Raw genomic sequence first — 21857 nt, forward strand, 5'->3', positions numbered from 1 at the left:
GGGGCACTGAAAGGTTAAGGGTAAGCACTGTGTCCATGAGAACTCTGACTCAGGCCTTTTTGATTTTGAAGCCAGCTCTTTATGCACTATCCCATGCTGCCTTTCATTTTAGAAATAAAGTTCTATTTAGCTATTTCAGAGGCTATCTTCCACATAACTACCTTTCCTATCAATAGACTGAGAACAACACAAATAAGTCTTATGAGTTTTATCCAGTCATAGCTTTTTTAAATAGACAAATTATGACTCCATGAAAAATATGGAGCTTTATGGAAATTGGAAAAGTTGTTATTCCTATTGTTTTCACAAACCTGTGTGGGAGTGAGGATTTGCAGCATTTATTTTCAAAAACACTAGAAATGACTTTCCTCTTGGTTGTCACTTAAAAAATACGTTGAGATCATTAAAATTTGAATGTATATTTAATGCAGAGACTTTTGCCAGGTCCTCATGACCAATCCCATTGCTCTATCACTTATTTCTGACCTGCTTTCTTAACATCATCTTTCACCATATCACTAGGAGGTGATGTTGGAGTTAAATAATAGAATTTAAATTATTCTATCAAGTAGGAATTATGAGATATTTGTATAGCAAATAAATTATGAGAAATTTCTAAGTGTTCATCACATATCTTGTTAGCTTATGGAACTCAAGGTCTATAGACTGGAGACCTGAAAAAAAAGAATGAAAAGGGAGAGAAATATAAGAAAAGGAGAGGACAAATAAGCTTAAACTATGTTAGGTGAGTCTAAATCCTGTATGATTAGTTATTGACTATATATATTTGTAATTAGTATTTTTATGTATCTGGTTCACTAGGCTGTGTAATAAATCTAAAACAGGATTGTATTTAAAGTTTAGAAGATCCAGGATGAAGATAGGTTCCCCGATTGCCCATAAAGGTAGGGGCTGGGATAAAAATTGGACCGCCATGCTCTCAGTCCAGTCTGGGAGTAGCAGCACCAGTCTAGAAGTAGGACAGCTAAAGGATTGTTAAAGTTGCCCTGACTCATTCCTGCAGGTGAGGGATGGAGCAGGAACTGGTCATTGGGAAGTTGGAAAGGTGTTCCTTTCTGCTATCACTTCTTTGATGCTTAAATGAGTAACAGCCCAAACTACTTAAGCCTGGTAGACATAGCATGAAAATTGTAGGAGGACTTTGGAAAGAAGGCTGCAAAGGTGCTGGGCTGTTGTATTCATCTCTCTCCTGCCCTACTCTTCACCTCGGTCAGCTGAATGCTAGCCAGTTATAAGGCAAGTTTAAGAGTAGCTTCATTATAGCAGGAGATAGTACCTTTGACTCCAGCCAACCCTGATCCTAATTTAATGATGTTGTTTATTTTTGTGAGTTGTTGAAATTTAGAAATTTTTTTTCCAGTAAAGTTGCACTGGTCATACAAATTGGGGTAGAGGGAAATAGTTGAGGAAATAGTGATCAGTCATTTGAAAGTTTTAAAGTTGTTCTGAAGACTATAGTAAGGGAACACAGTCAAAAGAGAATGATAGTATTTTGTGACATGGTTAATGTGGGAATTTGTTTTGATTGACTATACATATTTATTACAAAGATTTATTTTCAGGGGTAGGAGAGTAGAATTGAGAAAGAGAAAATAAATACTTGTTAATTAAAAAAAATTAAAACGAAAGAAAGAATAGAATGATGGCAATGGAGATTATTTTAGGAATTTTTTTTTTGGGGAAAGGATCAAGATCTGTCATTGTGATTTCTTTGATATTGGGAACTCCCAGTGAGGAAATTCCCTTTATCAGTTCTGATCAGCAACTGTTCTGCAATTCATAGTCTGAGAGAATTGTGAGAGACACTGCCAGGTTAAGTGATAATAGGAACAAAAGAAAACAAAAAAGGTGCCAATGTGCTTGATAAAACTAAGCCCCCATTAGTGTGAACAATTAGTCCCCGGTGGTGAATTTCTACTATTCAAAGTTATAATTATGTAAAATAAGGTCATTGGTTCCAGCTCAATGGAAATATGCAGTAAAATTTGAACAACGTGATCACTTCAGGGGGTTCATTATTTGTACTACGCAGCAACTACCTGTAACATGGTTTAAGAATGGAAAGGGAGAGTTAGGTGGTACAGTGGATAGAGCACTGGCCCTGGAGTCAGGAGGACCTGAGTTTAAATCCAGCCTCAGACACATAATATTTCCTAGCTGTGTCACTGTGGTGACTGTGGGTAAGTCACTTAACCCCAATCACCTCACCAAAAAAAGAAAAAAAGAATGGAAAGGGAGAGAAATATAAGAAAAGGAGAGGACAAATAAGCTTCAACTGTGTTAGTTAGCTGAGTCTAGATCCTGTATGATTAGTTACTGAGTATATATATTTGTAATTAGTATTTTTATGTATCTGGTTCACTAGCCTGAGTAATAAGCAGAATTTGTTGAAGGAATATAAGAATGACACTACCTGATATATTCTCTCAGAAGTAGATTATTATTGGTTTTCTGTGAGGAAAAAAAGGTAGTTCTTTAAAAAAAATTAGTGTTAAATTTCATCTCTTTCCTTGTTGTATTTATTTTCATGGCTTGTTACAATTGAGCATGTTCTATCAATAGATGCCTCAAAGTATAAATAATTGTAGGTCAAATATATCTCAGCACTGGAGACCTGAAATTTTCCTGCTGAAATAGAGCATTTTAGCACTTCATAACAAATCAAGCATGTCTTTTTGCACCTTATCATCCATCTCTTTGTTTAATTTAATGGAACTGGCTGTGGTTATTAGGAAGAGCCAGAGTGGGTGCCCCTAGGCCTAGAAGCTTCAGGGTATGTAGACAAATTGTTTGATAGAACCTAGAAACATCTCCTAGCCTGGAAATGGGCAATTTTTTTTTCTACTTGGAAAATTGAGTCTTTTGATCCACAAAATTGTCAATTGTTACATTTGTGATTTCTCAACTTGCTGTTTTGTCTAGCTATATATGTAGCTCTTCACTGAAATTTTTTCAGTCAGTGGCAGTCAATTAAAAAAAAACCGATTTCTGTTTTGTCAAGCATCTCGCGTTCTTTGCCAAATTAAATCTCCAAATAATTCAGTCTTTAGCCACAGCATATCATGATGAAAAGTCTTTTACTGTGACTTTGGTTCCAGCTTCTGCTGTAGATATAGACATAGAGTATTTGACATATTAAACCTAGAAGGAACCTCAGGAGGCTTCTAATCTAACCCTCTCAGTCCAGATGTTTCCTGTTTTCTCTATTCCAACCCTGCCCTCCCTCCCCTTTTCCTGCTCCCCCCACCCCCATTAAACACTTGCCACTTAAATCACAAGTCTTTAATAGGCTCAAATTAGTATTCCTCATTTTGTTTTGTATATATTATGAATGTTTGTTTTGCTCTATTTCATATATGAAAATGGTGTTATTTACCATTGTGTGTGTGTGTACCTTGAGCTACTAATTGGCAGTAATGAAAAGGTGCTAATGGCTTATATTCATTGTCTTTTTTGGTCCCTATTTTAACAAGAGGCACTCACTTAAGACTGCTAGCTGAGATTCTGGGTTTTCTCTATGACAATGGAAAAAAATAAGATAAGTTCATCTATGTAGGCATTGAAATAGTGATGTCAGTGTCATGAGCATGGGGGCATTAAGGTTCATTATGAATTAGCACTTGCTGATCCCAACCACTCTTATCTCTTATTCTACACAGTCCTTGCAGATGCTCCCAGGACCAATACTTCTAATTCCTGCAAGGGCAGATGCTTTGAACTCCAAGAGCGTGAGGACATGGACTGTCAGTGTGACAACCTGTGCAAGAGTTATGGAAGCTGCTGCCATGATTTTGATGAACACTGTTTAAAGACAGGTACAGTAGCCACTGTTTTGTCTTTCTGGGGCTAACTCTCACCAATAATCAATGGATTAAAACTTGCTGCTGCTTTCCCTTCCACCCTCCTGTTTTGGCTTAGTTAAACTGGGAACCTGGGTGATTCCATGTAGTATTGTCCTTTGAATGATGCTCTGATGGTAATTATTATCCGTGTGTTCCAGTTTGGCTAAAAAAACTTGAGTCTGATCAATAATTTGTCCTTATTGTATTGTGCAAATGTTGCTGCCTTGGCCAGGTTTTAAGACTACTGGTGACTTGCATTTTAGATTCAATCTGTAATGCTTTTCCTCAAAGAGAAGAAAACCAGTTTCTTATTGCTGGTGTATTTATTTCTTCATCTCCAATCTTAGCATACAGCCAACTCACAACATTTAAGTTATAGTTTGTTTTTCTTGTCTTGCTAGCCATTTCCACTTAAATGAAGGCTTATTGAGGGCAGGTACTCTTTTGCTTTAGTCTTTGTATTCTCAGTACCTAGCACAGAGTTTGGCCCAGAGTAGGTCTTAATTCCAACTTATCACATATACAGCGATGGTTTGTTTGTCCTATTGACATCTAGTCTGCATGGAGTAGACAGTTACCCCAGAATCCTGCTATTCATGAGCAGCCTAACCTGTGCTATCACTGGGTGTATTCAATTGTATGGGTTGTTTCTCTAGAACAGAAGGCAAGGAAGACTTTGGTATTCTTCAGCCCTATCATGTCCCAGATTATCATTCCAAAGCATTCCTCTGTTACAAAAAATCCTCATCTTTTTCCTTTAAAAAAAAAAAAAGTTCTCACTTCCAGGAGCCAAGATGGTGGAATAAGTAGTAAAGAGCCATAACTCTCCCATATTCCTTCAAACATAGGATAGCACCCCAAAACAAATCCTGGAAGAGCAGAACCAGCAAAAAAGATGGAATGAAACAATCTTTGAGCTCAAGAAACTTGGAAGATCAGCAAGAAAGGTCTGTCTCATTCAGGTAAAAGGAGAACATAGTCCAGGACAGGAAGTGTATCCCAGCAAGCCCCAGCTCAGCAAACCAGTGGAAGATCTTGAGCCTCACCGTGATAATGCATGCAAACGCCAACACCAGGGCCACTCACATGCCTCAGTATAGCCACAGGAATGGGCAGACTTCAGGTCTAAGAACTACCATGTGCTTCAGCATAGCCCTGTGCAAACAGGCATCTTATAGTGGCCAGAACCCCATGTGCTTCAGTGTAGCCATGGGAAAATGCAGAAACAACCTACCAGCCTCAGCATATGCAAGACACCAGCACTAGGACCCCAGCTCAGCACCAGGTATGCTGCCAGACCCTTGTGGCCTCCAGCAGTGGCAACCTAGCCCCAATCCTTCAGCACAGCACCAGACATGATGATCCCCTTTGGGCCTCAGGGCAACATCACTGCAGCACCAGGTAGACAGCCAAAGCCTTCAGCCCCTGGTGCAAGAAATCTGAGACAATGCCCCTTCCACTCTGGGAGCTGAGCTCAAATTTAAAAGAAAGGAAAAAGATAGAAGAAGATAAGCAAAAACAACAACAGAAAGAATCAGGCCATAGAAAGTTATTGTGACAGGGAAGATCAAGACACAAACTCAGAAGAGGACAACAATGTCGAAACACCTATGGGCAAAACCCCAAAGAAAAATGGGAAGTGGTCTCAAGCCCAGAAAGAATTCATGGAAGAACTCAAAAAGGAGCTTGAAAATCATATAAGAGAGGTAGAAATGGGAAAAGAAATGAGAGTGATGCAAGAGAATTATGAAAAAAGGGTCAATAGCTTGGAAGAAGAAAGCAAAAAGTTTTCTGCTTAAAAGGTAGAATTGGACAAATGGAAAAGGAAATACAAAAATTCATCAAAGAAAACAACTCCTCAAAAAGTACAATTGGCCAAATAGAAAAGGAAGTGCAAACGCTAACTGAAGAGAACAACTTCTTAAAAGTTAAAATTGGGCAAGTGGAAGCTAATGACTCTATGAGACATCAAGAATCAATCAGACAAATTCAAAAGAATGAAAGAATAGAAGAAAATGTAAGAAACCTCATTGGAAAAACAGCTGACCTGGAAAATAGAACCAGGAGAGGCAATGTCACAATTATTGGACTACCTGAAAGCCATAATTTAAAGGAGGACCTAGGCAGTATCTTTCAAGAAATTATCAAGAAAAACTGCCCCAATTTCCTGGAACTAGAAGGCAAAATACGCAGTGAAAGAACCTACTGATCACCTGAGTAAAGAGATTCCAAAATACAAACTCCAAGGAACATTATAGCCAAATTATAGAACCATCAGGACAAGGAAAAAGTACTCCAAGTGGCAAGGAAGAAACAATTCAAGTATCAGGGAGTCACACTCAGGATTACACAGGACTGAGCAGCTATAACATTAAAGGATCAGAGGTCATGGAACATGATATTCCAAAAGGCAAGGGAGCTATGACTACAACCAAGAATCACCTACCTGGTGAAATTATGCATAATACTTCAAGGGAAAAATGGTCTTTCAATGAAAAAGAAATTTCAAACTTTCATAAAGAGAAGACCAGAAATGAACAAAAAATTCGATCTCCAATTCTAAAAAGAAGCCTAAAAAGGTAAAAAGGGAAAAAAACCATAATGGATTCAGTGGAACTGAACTGACATCCCTACATGAGAAGCTGATACTTGCATTTCTTAAAAATTGTACCACTAATAGTACAGCTAGAAGGAACACACACACACATAGACACACACACACACACACTCATCAGTATTAGCTCAAAGATGGAATAATATACACAATCTGCTGAATATAGAAATCTATCTTATCCAATAGGAAAGTAAGAGGGGAGGAGATTAAGTAAAGGTAGGGGAGACTGATAGAAGAGAGGGCAACTAGGGGTAGGTGGTAGACAGAAGCAAAACACTATTGAGGAGGGAAAGGGTGAAAGGAGAGAGAGGACAAACAGGAGGAAAAATGGGATGGAGGGTACCAGATCACACCTATCATACTGGCCAACATGACAAAATAGGAAAATGACAATTGTTGGAGAAGATGTGGGGAAATTGAAACACTAATGCATTGTTGGTGGAGTTGTGAAATGATGCAACCATTTTGGAGAGTGATTTGAAATTATGCCCAAAGGGCTATAAAAATGTGCATACCCTTTGACCCAGCAATAGCACTTCTAGGGCTGTATCCCAAAGAGATCATAAAAATGGGAAAAGGACCCACATGTACAAAAACATTTATAGCACCTCTTTTTGTGGTGGCAAAGAATTGGAAATTGAGGGGATGCCCATCAACTGGGGAATGGCTGAACAAGTCATGGTATAGGAATTTAATGGAATACTATTGTGCTATAAGAAATGATGAGCAAGCGGACTTCAGAAAAACCTGGAAAGACTTGCATGGACTGTTGCTGAGTGAAATGAGCTGAACCAGGAAAATGTTGTACATATATAACAGTTACGTTGTGCGATGACTAAAGAGCAGATAAAAAACCAGAGTTCTACAATATGTTGTTTACAAGAAACACACTTGAAGCAGAGAGACACACACAGTGCAAAGGTAAGGAGCTGGAGCAGAATCTGTTATTCTTCACCTAAAGTTAAAAAAAAACAACAGTGTTAACAGTCCTGGTCTCAGACAAAGCAAAAGCAAAAATAGACCTAATTAAAAGAGATAAGGAAGGAAATTACATCTTGCTAATAGGTACCATAGACAATGAAGTAATATCAATACTAAACATATATGCACCAAGTGGTATAGCATCCAAACTCTTAAAGGAGAAGTTAAGTTAGTTACAGGTTTGTGACCAAATAAGAGATAGAGAGCATTACAAAATGTAAAATCGATAATTTTGATTATATTAAATTAAAAAGCTTTTGCACAAACAAAATCAATGCAACCAAGATTAAAAGGAAAGCAGGAAATTGGGAAACAATCTTTATAGCAAGTGTCTCTTATAAAGGTCTCATTTCTCAAATATATAGAAAACTGGGTCAAATTCATAAGAATACAAGCCATTCTCCAGTTGATAAGTGGTCAAAGGATATGAACAGGCAATTTTCAGATGAAAAAATTAAAGCTATCTATAGTTATAAGAAAAATTTTTAAATCACTTCTGATTTGAGAAATGCAAATTAAAACAACTTTGAAGTACCACCTCACATCTTTTGGTTATTGGCTATCATGACAAAAAAAGAAAAATGATAAATGTCATAGAAAATGTGGGAAAATGGGGGCATTAATGTACTGTTGGTGGCGTTATGAACTGATGCAACTCTTCTGGAGAGCAATTTGGAATTATGCGTAAAGGACAACCAAACTGTGGCTACCCTTTGATCCAGCAACATCACTATTTGATCTGTATCCCAAAGAAATCATAAAAAATGGAGAAGGACCTACATGTGCAAAAATATTTATAGAAGCCTTTTTTGGGTGGCAAAATATTAGAGATTGAGGGGATGCCCATCAATTGGGGAATGGCTGAGCAAGTTGTAGTGTGTGAATGTAATTGAATACTATTGTGTAATAAGAAATGATGAACAGGCAGATTTCAGAAAAACCTGGAAATATTTGTATGAACTGATGCAAAGTGAAATGAGCAGAACCAGGAAAACATTGTACTCAGTATCAGCAACATTGTGTGACGATCAACCATGAGTGACTCAGCTGTTCTCAGCAACACAATAATCCAAGACAAGGACAAAAAACTCTGGAAGGAAAATGCTGTCTACATCTAGATAAAGAATTGATGGACTCTGAATGCAGATCGAAGTGTACTTTTCCCACTTACTTTATTCTTTTTTCATGTTTTTTTCCTTTTGATCTCTTTCTTCTTTCACAATGGAAATATGTTTTACATGATAGAACATGTATAAAATATCAAATTGCCTACCATTTTTAGAAGGGAAGAGAGGAAGGAGGGAGAAAAATTTGGAACTCAAAAATCTCATAAAAATTAATGCTTAAATTTTTCTTTACATGTAATTGGTAGAAAATAAAATACTATTAATAAAAAACTCTCATGTTTTGGAGCACCACACACAATATTTAGAGGTCTCTGAATGACAGCCCCAAGAACGGAAAGGCAGCACTTTAGTAGATGGAGTCTCTCAGATTTTCTCTGGTACAGTTCCAACATGATGATTTATTTTGTGGTTCTCCCTGCTCCTGCCCCCATGTTTACCGTGCTATAATCAGGGGCTGGAAAGGGACTTTGGAGAGAGTATCTAGTCAATATTTCCTCCCCCTAGGCAAGACTGTGTTCTAAGTATCTAAGAGATAGTTCTCTATCCTTTGCTGAAAACCTCCAGGAAAGGAGATGCCACAAAATCTCTTGATTACTGGAATGGGTAATGGAACTCTGGAACAAATTAGAAAGTTCTCTCAGATACTTAACTTCATATTGTTCTAATTCCTTTTGGGCCTGTTATCACTAGAAACAGAAGACCAGCTCACCATTGCCATTCATGTTTTTTGGACGGCTATCATTGTCTCCCCTACCACCTCTGATTTCTTTTCTCTAATATGGAGTGATGCGATTCAGTAGATTCTTAGAATTTCCTTACAGGGCAGATTTCCTAAACCCGTTTATCATAATTGTTGCTTTCCTTGGGGCCTTCTCCCAAGTTCCTTAGCTGTGGTACTACATAATGAATATGCTGAAAACCAAATGTAGCAATATTGGACATCCTTGGTATCTACCAACAGCCTATGCCTCCTGGGAGTTGTAGTCTACTATTCCTTCTACTAAGTGGCACAATGGATAGAGTGCTCGGCCTGGAGTCAGGAAGATCTGAGTTCAAATTTGACCTCAGAGACTTACTAGCTGTGTGACCCTGGGCAAGACACTTAACTTCATTTGCCTCAGTTTCTTCATCTGTAAAATGACCTGGAGAAGGAAATGGCAAACCACTCCAGTATCTTTGCCAAGAAAACCCCAAATGGAGTCATGAAGAGTTGAGTATGACTGAATAACAACCACAACTATTCCTTTATATCGTTAGTCATCTGTTGACACTTGTGAGCCACAACTTTTCTGTTTTCCTGTCCATAGAAATTTCTTCCATGCTTGGTTATCCCTGATTCCATAGCTGTGGCTCCTGTCAAGAAATATTTATTAGTCACCTACCATGTGCCAGGTACTGTGCCAAGCTCTATTGATACAAAGAAAGGCAAAAGACAGCCCTTGCCCTTAAGGTGCTCAGAATCTAACGGAGAGAGAAAAAGCAAACAAATATGTACAAAGATATAAAAGATTAATAGGAAATAATTAACAGAAGGAAGGCACTGGAATTAAGAGGATTTTTTGAAAGGCTTCCCACAGAAGGTGGGATTTCAGCTGGAACTTGAAGGAAACTGGGAGACAGAAATGAGGAGGGAGAGCATTTCAGACCTGGAGGATAGCTAGAGACAATGTCTGGAGCCAAGAGATTGGATGTTTTGTTTGAAAAACTGCAAGGAAGTCAATGTCAGTATGTCAAAGGGTACATGGCAGGGAGTAAGGTGTAAAAAGGCTGGAAAAGTGGAAGGAGAGACAGGTTACAAAAAGGCTCTGAATGTCAAACAGAGTATTTTCTACTTGATCCTGGAGGTGATAGGGAGCCACTGGATTTTATTGAATATGGAGTTGACATGGTAGGACCAGTGCTTTAGTAAAATCAATTTTGCAGTGGAATGGAAGATAGACTGAAGTGGAAAGAGACTCGTGGCAGGCAGACCAACCAGAGGACTATTGTCACATACAACAGTATCACCTTTGAGTTAAAGATTGTTTGCAAGTGGACACCATTGTAGATCAGGGAAAGCCTTTGGATTCTAGGCCCTGAAAGAAAGAATTCCATCCGTTAGAGGTGGCTGGGAAGAAAAAGGAGGAAGAAGAAGGGAAGTTATGGGTAGGGAGAATGTACACTGGATCTTGGGCCAAGTGGAGCTGTAAAAACAGTGACCAAGTTTTCCTTATAGATAATGGAGAAGCTCATGGTCACCTGGAAGACAGAAAGCTGTAGCTTTAGGAGTCGGTACTATTGTCTGGAATCGTTGCTTCTATCTCTGATGATGCCTTAAGTCCTGAATAAGTGAGGACGTAGTAGTATCATTTGCCAGTGACCTAGGGACATTCTTCTCATTGTATAATCTGAAATCGTTTGACAACTTCCCATCTATTTTTCTTTAGAAAAATTCTATTTGGAGAACACAAAATTGATAGGCTGAAAATTAAATCACATTCTAACATAACTTTCCCTAAGATGGAACCTTAATCCTTATTTTTGTTTTCTCGAACATGACCTCTTGATAAGGTTGGACTTGGAAGTACTCAACTATTCTCATGTAACTTGGTAGCATATTTGTCATACCACTAGGAAGTATAGACCTGGAATTTTCATTGTAAATATAACTGAATTTTAGTGAAATAAACAGGGACTTAGGGACTTTATGACACTTTTGCATTTCTAAGAATATTGTTGTTCATCCTTTGTTTTTGAAAAGGACCAATGACATCAGGGGTGATGTCTTGACTTACGAGTGAATTAGATTTAAGTGAGGCAGAGTTGCACAAAGTCATCAGCCTCACTCTTTCTTCTGAGTCATGAAAGTCCAGTGGCAGGGCAAGAGTCAAGAAAACTGGTGATGACCCAGGATGTGGTGGATGACTGTGGCATCTTCAATGCCTGACCAAGCTTTAAGTGCTCCACAGTACCTGCTTTAGCTGCCTTCATGGCCATTGTAACAGATTGTTCTCATCTGCCCATTCAGCCAGGGGAAATCTTCACGTTTGGGGTAGACTTCCCTGTAACTCACCAACAGGCTTGAAGGCTTGTTGGTTACCCTAAACCTGGTGTAGCCCATGTGCTGAGACAGTTTTATTGAGGTGTGGCCACTGTGCATGCTAGAGCCACAGGAGCCACAAGTGAGAGTTGGGTGAGAGGTGGACACCCAAGGTGGATGAGCAGCCCTGAAATGGGCTCAGCAAGGCCTCCCACCAGAGGTGCTAGTCCTCCCTGAGCAATTAGAATGGTAACTACTAGCATTTATACGGTATTTTATAGAGGTAGAGAGAGTGCTAGGCCTGGAGTCAAGAAGACCTGAGTTCATATGCAGACTAGCACACTTAATAGTGATATGACCCCCTACAAGTCACTTAATTGCTGTCTGCCTCAGTTTCCAAGGATGCTAATAGCACCTATATTACAGGGTTGTTGTGAGGAAAAAAATGAGATGATGTTTTTAGTACCTGTCACATAGTAGGTGCTTAATAAATGCTTCTTCCCTTTCTCCCTTCTTACTCTTCTCTCTTCTTGTCTTTCTCCCTCTATTTTCCCCTCCCTCCTTCCTTCTTTTCATTTCCTTTCCACTTTCCCTCCCTCCCTCCCTCCCTTCTGTTACAAAACACTTCCACATATGTCTCTCATTTGAAGCAGTATAGAACAATGGAAATAACATTGGACTTTAAGTCAGATGGCCCGGTTTCAAATTTGAGCTCTTCTCTTTGTTGCATTGTGTTCTGTGGGGCATTCATTCGACCTTTGTGGCCTTTGGTTTCCCTGTCTCTAAAATGAGGGCATTGGAGTAGATGACCTCTATGACCCCTTCCAGTTCTGAGTCTGTGATCTGTCCCTATTTTACATATGAGGAAGCTGAGATTCAGAGAGGTTTATTGGTTTACACAGAATTATATCCAGTAGTGTTCTGGTAAATATTCAACAACTGGCTTCTCCCCTCCTCCCCCTCCCCCAATGTATTCAGGACACACTTTTCAATTTAACCTATATTACTAACATTCTCTCCATTACTTTCTTAACTGTAGACAGTCAACAAAACAATAAATCACACTCTGTGATTTGTAGCATTTGCTGATTTTTGAGGTGTCAGTGCTCACACTGAAAATTTAACAAGCGGCTCTCATCCTAGCTGGCTCTCACACAACCCTGATGATACTTTTTAAGTGGCTGAGCCTTAATCCAAATCTTTATCTTCTGATTCCTAAGTCTTGTGCTTTTTCTGTGGTACCATCCCTAATCAAAGCATTTCAGAGGCTGAATTGTCTAATGTGTACCTGGGCAAGAGAGAGAACATTGCCTGTCACTAGTCATTCAGCTTTAGCTTGAAAATCTTCAGCAAGGGGCCTCTCTGCTTCAAGAGGTATCTCATTCCACTTTTGGCTAGCTCTTCCTGTTTAAAGTTTTTCCTCCTATTGAGCCAAAATCTGTGTGTCTGCAGGCTTTTATCCACTGCTCCTTATTTTGCCTTCTGGGGCAAATTGGAACGAGTCTAGTCTCTTTTTGCCATGACGGCCCTTCAGAGACTTCAAACAGCTATCATGTTCTTCCCCTTTTCCTTCTCCTCTCCAGATTAAACAGTCCCAGTTCATTCAGTTTGTCTTCAATGGTGAAGTGTCCAGCCATTTATCATGCTAGTCACCTTCCTCTGGATGACATTCAACTTCAGTTAAATTTTTTAAAAAAATTATAAAGTACAAAGTGCAGAGTAGATGGAAATTGGCCTTGGAATCAGCCAGACCTGAGTTCAAATCTTCCCTCTGGCACAAACTGTATGACCCTGGGAAAGTCAGCCAGTCAAGGATTTGTTAAGCACCTACTGTGCACCAGACACTGGGCTGAGCTCTGGGGATTGAAAAAAAGGGCAAAAGACAGTCCCTGCCCTCTGAGGAGCCCACAATCAAATGGAGGAGACAGCATGCAAACAACATATGCATGGAGATAATCAGGAGAGAGAAGGCATTAGTATGAAGGGGGAACAGGAAAGGCTTCCTATAGAAGGTGGGATTTTGGCTGGGACTTGAAGGAAGCCGGGGAAACCAGGAGGTGGTAATGAGAAGGGAGAGCATTCCAGACATGGGGGAGGGGCAGTAAGAATACCCGACATCAGGAGGTGGCATCTCCACGTGAGGAATAACCACTGGTTGTAGGGGAGATGCCACCTTTCACTGGGACAGGGAGTCTTCTCAGGCAGCTCCCTATACCAGTGATATCACAGGTGGAATACCTATTGAGTTGCTTAAGACACTAGATGCTAGTAACACAGAGTCAAAAACGCAACAGTCTCCATCCTCAAAGAGCTTCTATTCTTTGGGGTAGATAGGACAGGGCAGCTAGGTGGCACCATAGTGCATGGAACCCCGGGGCCTGGAGTCAAGAAGACTCATCTCCCTGAGTTCAAATCTGGCCTTCGACACTTACTAGCTGTGTGACCCTGGGCAAGTCACTTAACCCAGTTTGCTTTAGTTTTCTTATCTGTAAAATGAGCTAGAGATGGAAATGGCAAACCATCCCAGTATCTTTGCCAAGAAAACCCCAAATGGGGTCATGAAGAGTCGGACACTACAGAAAATAACAACAAGGCTATTTATACAGAGAAGTCAATATGAAGCAATTTGAGGAGGGAGAGAGGAGCTTGCCAACGAACTTACTAAAATGCAGGATATTAAAACCCTTTCTGCTCTTCTTAGAGAAGGTCTTAGGGATTGCCCTATATTTTGTATGTAACTCAAGCTGCTTAAGCTTCAATAAGTCCACACATGAAAATAAATGAGCTAAGATACACCTACCATCTAAGCCTTGACATCATGACCTGATCGCTAGTATTTGATGCAATGATCCTTCCATTTGCTACTTTAGAGCTATTCAAGAAAGGTAAGATCCCTCCGTGCTCGCCAGTGGGAATTCCACTTTTTCAAGTGAGTCTCACTTCATTCTGATGGATTATTGTTTAGAAAACAAAATTAAATGTAAATCTGATTAAGACGTTCTCTACACAATCACTTGGGCCTCTGGCCAACCCAGATTTCACGAGTGGGCAAAATAATGTGATGTTTTTACTGCTTCCTCTAAATTTCTTGAGCTTACTTGACTGCGTTCACATACCACTGATGTTCTCTCTTCCTTTGATTCATGAGAATCCTTGAAAACTCTCTTATTTTGACTCTTTCAGCTCGTGGCTGGGAATGCACTAAGGATAGATGTGGAGAAGTCAGAAACGAAGACAATGCTTGTCATTGCTCTGAGGACTGCTTGGCCAGAGGAGACTGTTGTACCAATTACCAAGTTGTTTGTAAAGGTATGCGTTTTTCTCTTTCTCTGGGTCCTCTTCAGATTTGGGAGAACAAAAGCTGGGCTCAATCCAGGAAACAATGAATTTTATTGCCTTGGATACTAGTTTGGGAATTTGAGGAGAAATAACCACTTCCCTCTGATTTGCCACTGCAAAACGACGGGGATATAAAATAGAATTTGATAATTACATAGAGCTGCTCTTCCAAAAACACAAGGCAGGGGAATGTAGTTGGAAAAAATTCTGGTCTTGAAATAAACCAAGATCTGGATTTGAATACTTAATAACTGTGTGACCAAGGGCAAGTCACTTAACCTTTCTGAGCCTGTCTTCTCATTTGTAAAATGAGGATAATAATAATATTTGTGTTACATACCTCACAGGTATGAGGATCAAATGAATATGTAAAGCACTTTGTAAAATTGAAGGTGTTAAAGAAATTCCATAACGTTAGGTGCTCTTTTGACAAGACGTTGAAAAAAACAAGCAGCAGCCCTCCCTTCTCTTCTTACTCCAAGTGAGCTAATTTTTGTGATGTTCTTGGAGAGGATTACTGGGGTGTATGAGACCTTCTTTCTTGGTCCAGCCCTAGTTCTCTGTTCCTTCTTTGCCTCCATGAGCATTTTACTCTGATCCTCCTTCAGAGCATGAGCTTGGATACTAACTGGGAAGACTTTGAGGATGGGGCTAGGGATGCTGTCTCCTGGGGATCAGTTCAGCTAAGCTCAGAGAGGCCCATCACCAGGATGAGCTGACTATTATGTGACAATTTCTTTTTTGTTCCTTTTTCTTTTTTTGGCCACTCCACTTGATAAAAACTATCTGCTAAAGGGATGTAGGGTTTAGCAGAATCTGTGGAGAGAATACTCATGCCAACCGAATCGAGGATATTCTAAATACAACATTGAGTGCCTTCTTTGAGAGCAGGAAGAGAGTGCCCCATTAATATTAGATGTGTTTTAAAGGTCTACCCTATTTCAAGGTACATAATCTTCAGGCCTGCAGTCAATAGCTAAGTTCTCACTGACCCTGGCAGGTTTACAAGGGAACTCTTTACATAGGAACAGTTTTTCTCAAAGGTTGGTCACAAACTTTTCCTTCAGCACTGGACATGTGATTTTTGTTTGCCCTTAGAAAAGTGGTACAAGACAGACAGCTTTTGATACATTTTGTTTTCTGCAGAGAAAATCTGTCTTCATCTGAGTCCTTCTCTGGATGGGGAGAGGGGGTGGGATGTGGAACTGAAGGGAAAACCTTTTTCAGATTTCTGTGCCCAGATTTAGGCAGCAGGCATGGGATAGCATAGAGAAGAGAACACCAGGGTTAGAGTCAGAAGGCTGTGTGGCTTTGAACAAGGCACTTAACCTCTCTGTAAAGTACAGATGGTGATAATTATACTCTATCCCTCACAGAGCTGTGCTGTGAGAATCAAATGAAAATATGAATGTCTATGAATGGGCATTGTACCTATGAAGTACTAAATAACAATAATAATAATTCTGTTTTCTGGTCCAGACCATGCATTCCTTGGGGTGTAAAATTCCTAGTAAGGAATTGCATTACCAAAGCAAATTGGTGCTGGCCCTGCAACTTTGAATCTGAGAGACTTGTCAGGGTGAAGGAAAGGTTAAATGATCTGCCTACGGTCACACAGCCAATGTTTCAAAGGTGGGATTTGAACCTAGGTCTTCCCAAATTTGAGGCCACCTCTCTTTACACTAAGCTGTGCTGCCTTAATAATAACCACACATAATAGCTCACATTTATATATCACCCTAGAGAATGCAAATCATGTTATTTGTAACAACCCAAAGAGATAGTGAGAGTATATCTCTATTTTTCAGATGAAGAAACTGAGGCTCAGTAAAGTTAAGAAATTTAGTGAAGTTCCCAAACTCCTTGACACTTCTTTCACTAATTTGTGTACATCTCTTTTCCTTTATTAAATTGTAGGCTCCTTAGGAGTGAAGCAGCTAGATGATGAAGTGGAAAGAGCTTCAGGTCTCGGAGCCAGGAAGAGCTGTGCTCAAATCCAATCTTAGACGTTACTAAATGTGTGACCCTGGGCAAGTCACTTCACCCTGTGTACTTCAGTGCCTCATCTGTAAAATGGGCTGGAGAAGGAAATGGCAAACCACTCTAGTATCTTTGATGAGAAAACTCCAAATGGAGTCACAAAGAGTCAGACGTGACTGAAATGACTGAACAACAACAGACCAAAAAGCTCCTTGGAAGCCAAATTTTCATCCTGTAGATCTTTATTTACCTCCTAGCCTAGGGTTTTGTATATTCTGTATTTGCAGTCTGTAAGCTCCTTCAAGTCAAGGACTATTTCTTTCATTTTCTGGTCTCTGTATCCTCTACACTTAGCACAATGCTTGGAACATAGTAGGAGCTTAATACATGCCCCTTGATTGGTTAAATGAATTAGTTAAATTTGGAATAGCAAAGTCAGGACATTGAACCCAGAATTTTGGACTTCAAGTCTAATGTTCTTTCTTCTTCTAATAAGAAGCTTCATATAAACTGTTTTTAGTGGTTAAAGGGTTTTGTTCTATATCTTAAGATCTCAAAAGTATAGACAAATAGTTTTTATACTGACAGTCTTCTAACTATTATCCTTGCAAATCTTTTGCTCATCTTGATCCGTGAAATGGGAATTATAGGCTGTGTTACATAGGATCACAATGTTATCGATTTGGTACTAGGTCTTTAAAGGTCATCTAGTCTAATCTCATGTTACAGATAGGGAAACTGAGGCCCAGGGAGGTTAGATGCCCACACAGGTAGTAGTAAGTGATAGTGCTGGGGTTTGAATCCAGTTCTCCTGATTGCAAATGAAGCCAGCGGCAGTGTTGATTTTGTACTTGTGTGCCTGGCATCTAACAGGTGCTTTATAAATGCCTGCTGATTGATCAATATGCACCTTCTTCATGTTGTTCAGTCACTTCAGTTGTGTCTGACTCTTCGTCACCCCATTTGGGGTTTTCTTGGTAAAGATCCTGCAGTGGTTTGCCATTTCCTTCTCCAGCTCATTTTATGGATGAGGAAACTGAGGCAAACAGGGTTAAGTGACTTGCCCAGGGTCACACAGCTAGTAAGTCTTTGAGGCCAGATTTGAACTCAGGTCTTCCTGATTTGAAGCTCAGTACTCTACTCACTAAGCCACCTACCCACCTATAGCAGCATGTGTAGTTGTAGAAAAAAGGGGAATCAGGACAACAACAGCAACAACAACAATAGTTTTTTTTTCTTTCCTCTGAGGGAATAGGAAAACTTTCATCCCTAGATATTGTTAGCTTATTTGTCTTTGATGGATGTCATGTCATAAAAAGAGCTCTGGGGCTGAAATCAGAGACTTCAAAAGTTATAAACTAGGTGTATGACCTTGGCCACCCTCTCTCAGCCTCAGTTTCCTTATCTCTAACGTGTGTTGTTTATACTAGATGAGCTCCCACATCCTTTCCAGCTTTAAGTCTGTGATCATACTGTCCTTTGATCCCACGACTTTCTAAATGCTTATTATACGTGTACGTGCATCATTCAGGACTCAGAGAGGAGCTCTTAGGTTCATATCTCCTGGGATTTTCTATATTATACCTGTACTCTGACACCCTAAGACTCCAGGTCTGGCTAGGTATCATAAAGTTATTTTTAGATGAGCCACACCTGTTCAGGTACAAAATAGATTGTAGGTCTTGGAATCACTCATTTTAGGCTCTGGATGAAACATTTGGCTATGCTCACCATAAAGTTCCCCATTTCCCCTTGTAGGAGAGTCTCATTGGGTGGATGATGATTGTGAGGAAATAAAGGCACCAGAATGCCCCACAGGGTAAGTGCAATTTATGTATATGTTTGAAGTACTATTATTATCTGTTAGAATATTGATGAAACAAATGGATGGATTAATGCAAGGATGAACCATTAGGCAGGCTATACAAAGAAAGAACACAGTACTTTTGGATTCTTGAGATTTGGTTTAAAATCCTAGCTCTGTCATTTAATATCTGTGTGACCTTGGAGAAGTCCCTTTACTACTCTGGGTCTCAGTCTTGTCTTTGGCAAAATTAAGAGTTTGGACTCGATAACCTGTAATATCCTATTCAACTCTAAATACTTTGAGTTTATGAAAAGGTCTTGTGTTTGACTATAGGAGAATAACAGTGAACTAGTCAAAGGTTAAAAATCTATGTTCATTTTATGAAATTAGTAGCTTTCTTGCTGTCATCTGAAGATAGTAATGATCATGATGATGATGATGCTTTTAGATTTACAAAGCACTTTATACATATTCTTACTTGATCTTCACAACAATCCTTCAGGAAAGGTGCTTCATTCCCATTTTACAGATGAGGAAGCTGAGGTTGATGGAAGTTAAGTGACTTGCCCAAGGTCACCTATTTAGCAAGTATCTGTAGCAGGATTTTAAGTATTCATGAAGACCTAGTCCAGCACTCTCTTTACCATATCACCTGTTTCCACCATGTTCCATGTTAACTAATTTTATAGGCGATCTTTGGGCAACAGTGAGGAAGGAAGGAAATCTTCCTGGTGCTGATTTTTGCAGTGACCTCCTTTGGAGTGCTACAGCTTTTTGTTTTAAGGATACTTAGCAAGAGAAGAGCTATAAATAGATACAGTCAACTCTCGGTTATGGACCATGGAGGCACTATTGTCTTTGTGAACCTTCAGACTTTGGTGATCCATTCAGCTTAAATGTGATCGGCATAGGACCATTACTGTTTCTTTAAATGAACACTATTGCAATTGTATATTCTCTGTAATACTAGTGTACCTAGCATATTGCCTTATGTGGTGGAAAGTGGTAAATAAATAGAGGCAACATGGTTTAATGGAAAGGATGCTGGGCATCGAGTCAGGGGACCAGGGATTAAAATTCCAGTTCAAACACTTGCTAGCTGTAGGACCAGGGATGAGTCATTTAATTCCTAAGTCTTAATTTCCTCATCTGTAAAATGGGGGATAATAACATGCATACCAGCCACCTTACAGAATAATTATTATGAAAGTACTTTGCAGACTTAAAAGTGCTAGATAACTGGGTGTTATTATTTGTTTCCATCTGTGATTTCAGGAGTATAGGAAACTCCCTGCGAGGAAATGCCCTCTACCAATGCAAGTCAGCAATTGTCCTGTAGCTGGCAGTCTTAGAGAGTGGCATGGATCACTAAGAGCTTAAGTGACTTACCCAGGGTCACACAGCTGGTGTGTCAGGGCCCGATGCCAGGTTTCCCTGACTCTATAGTTGTCTCTCTGCCCACTGTATCTCATTATTATTAATGATAACATTATTTGTTGATGGTTTAACTTTGAAAACTTGTGACAATTTTTCTAAATATATTTTAGGCCCAGAGCCCACAGTTGAGAAACTTGGTTGCTGTGTTTATTTTATGAACATCAGGGTGTGACATGTACTTTGTTGTGGGATTTTGGGGGGAGTTTTTGAAATACCATTGTGACCTTTGGCTCTTGAATACTAAGCCAGTGAAAAGTTCTAGCAGATCCTATGGAGGAATAATGGCTTTATGTACTGGCCTAGCAATGGCCTGTGTATGCTTGCTGTCCAAGAACCAGTCTAGCTAATGTTGGAGAGGGTCATCACCTATTTGGCTATCTATGGTAACTTAAGTTGTTTTGCTTTGTTTTGTTCAAAATAACTCTTAAAGACCTTCTAACAATTAAACAAGCACTTTAAAAACCTTGAAGTGCTATATAAATGTTAGTTATTATTTTCTACTGAGTCATGGGTGGGGTGGTGTTTTGATCAGAATCTGTGGAGGGACTTCCCAAGCTGCTGAAATCACAGACCCCTGAAAGATTGAAGAGAAAATCATTTGTATACACAGCAGAGCCTCGTTGGCATAGTGACCAAAGAGCCAACGTTGGAGGCAAAGATTAGGGCCAAAATCATGCGTCTGATGGTTACTGGCTATATGACCCTAGACAAGTCAGGCAACCTCTCAATGACCTAGGCAATTTTGAAGACTGGAAGTTTCAGAGAAAGTACCAACTTGCATTGTAACAAAGAGATTTATCACCTAGGAGTTCTCTATATCTATAAAATCACAGATCTGGTCCCTATCTTCATGATTGATGATAGACATAGAAACAGAGAACTGGATTGACCACAGGTTGGATTTCATTCTAATGTAGCAAAGACTTTATCTAATGTTGTCAACCAGGAAGATATGTGTTAATGCTGGTTCCTGATACCACTGTTTTCTTCTTTTGTAAGGAACTAACATTTATATAGCACAAAACTAACATTTATATAGCACTTCAAGGTTTTTAAAGTGCTTGTTTAATTGTTAGATGGTCTTTAAGAGTTACTTTGAACAAAACAAAGCAAAACAACTTAAGTTACCATAGATAGCCAAACAGGTGATGACCCAAGTTGGGGTTAAGTGACTTGCCCAGGGTCACACAGCTAGTAAGTATCTGGAGTGAGATTCGAACTCAGGTCCTTCTCACCCCAGGACTGGTACTCTATCTGCTGCTCCATATAGCTGCCTTGTTACCACTATTCTAAAGGGATCTTACTCAGCTTGTGAAGAGCTCACAAAACCTATGTTAGCATAGTATACCATGCCATTTCTAGGTTTTCTTGAGCCTGGAGTAAGAATGCATACCATAGCTCTTTGTTGCCTTACTCTGTCAGTCCCAGCTACCATTTACCACTCTTCAGCCACTAATACCCAACCCCCCAGAGCATCTAGTCTTTAATGAACGTTGAATTTGCTCTGCCACTTGTAGGGAGTATTACTTTGGGCAAGTCACTTTATCCCTGAATCTCAATGTCCTCATTTGGTGTTTATTCTACCTACCTAGGCCTGATTTTTCATTTGTAAAATAATAATACCCACTGTACCTTCTCTAGGCCTCATCTTTCTTATTTGTAAAATGAAGGGTCAGATGAAATGACCTTG

The 21857-nt window shown here is 39.6% G+C and overlaps 1 protein-coding gene across 4 annotated transcripts in view; it reads left to right on the forward strand.

Annotated features, from left to right (window-relative positions):
* Nucleotides 1-21857, forward strand: part of ENPP2 (ectonucleotide pyrophosphatase/phosphodiesterase 2) — a 186816-nt gene that overhangs the window by 58506 nt on the left and 106453 nt on the right. For all 4 annotated transcript variants that reach the window (XM_027854024.1, XM_027854026.1, XM_027854023.1 and 1 more), the window contains exons 3-5: nt 3681-3836; nt 14788-14913; nt 18682-18742. In XM_027854024.1, the coding sequence (XP_027709825.1) occupies nt 3681-3836; nt 14788-14913; nt 18682-18742 (343 nt within the window). The remainder of the gene's footprint in view (nt 1-3680; nt 3837-14787; nt 14914-18681; nt 18743-21857) is intronic.

This window comes from Vombatus ursinus, unplaced genomic scaffold (assembly GCF_900497805.2).
Source record: "Vombatus ursinus unplaced genomic scaffold, bare-nosed wombat genome assembly UNPS02010284.1, whole genome shotgun sequence".
Classification (NCBI taxonomy): domain Eukaryota; kingdom Metazoa; phylum Chordata; class Mammalia; order Diprotodontia; family Vombatidae; genus Vombatus; species Vombatus ursinus.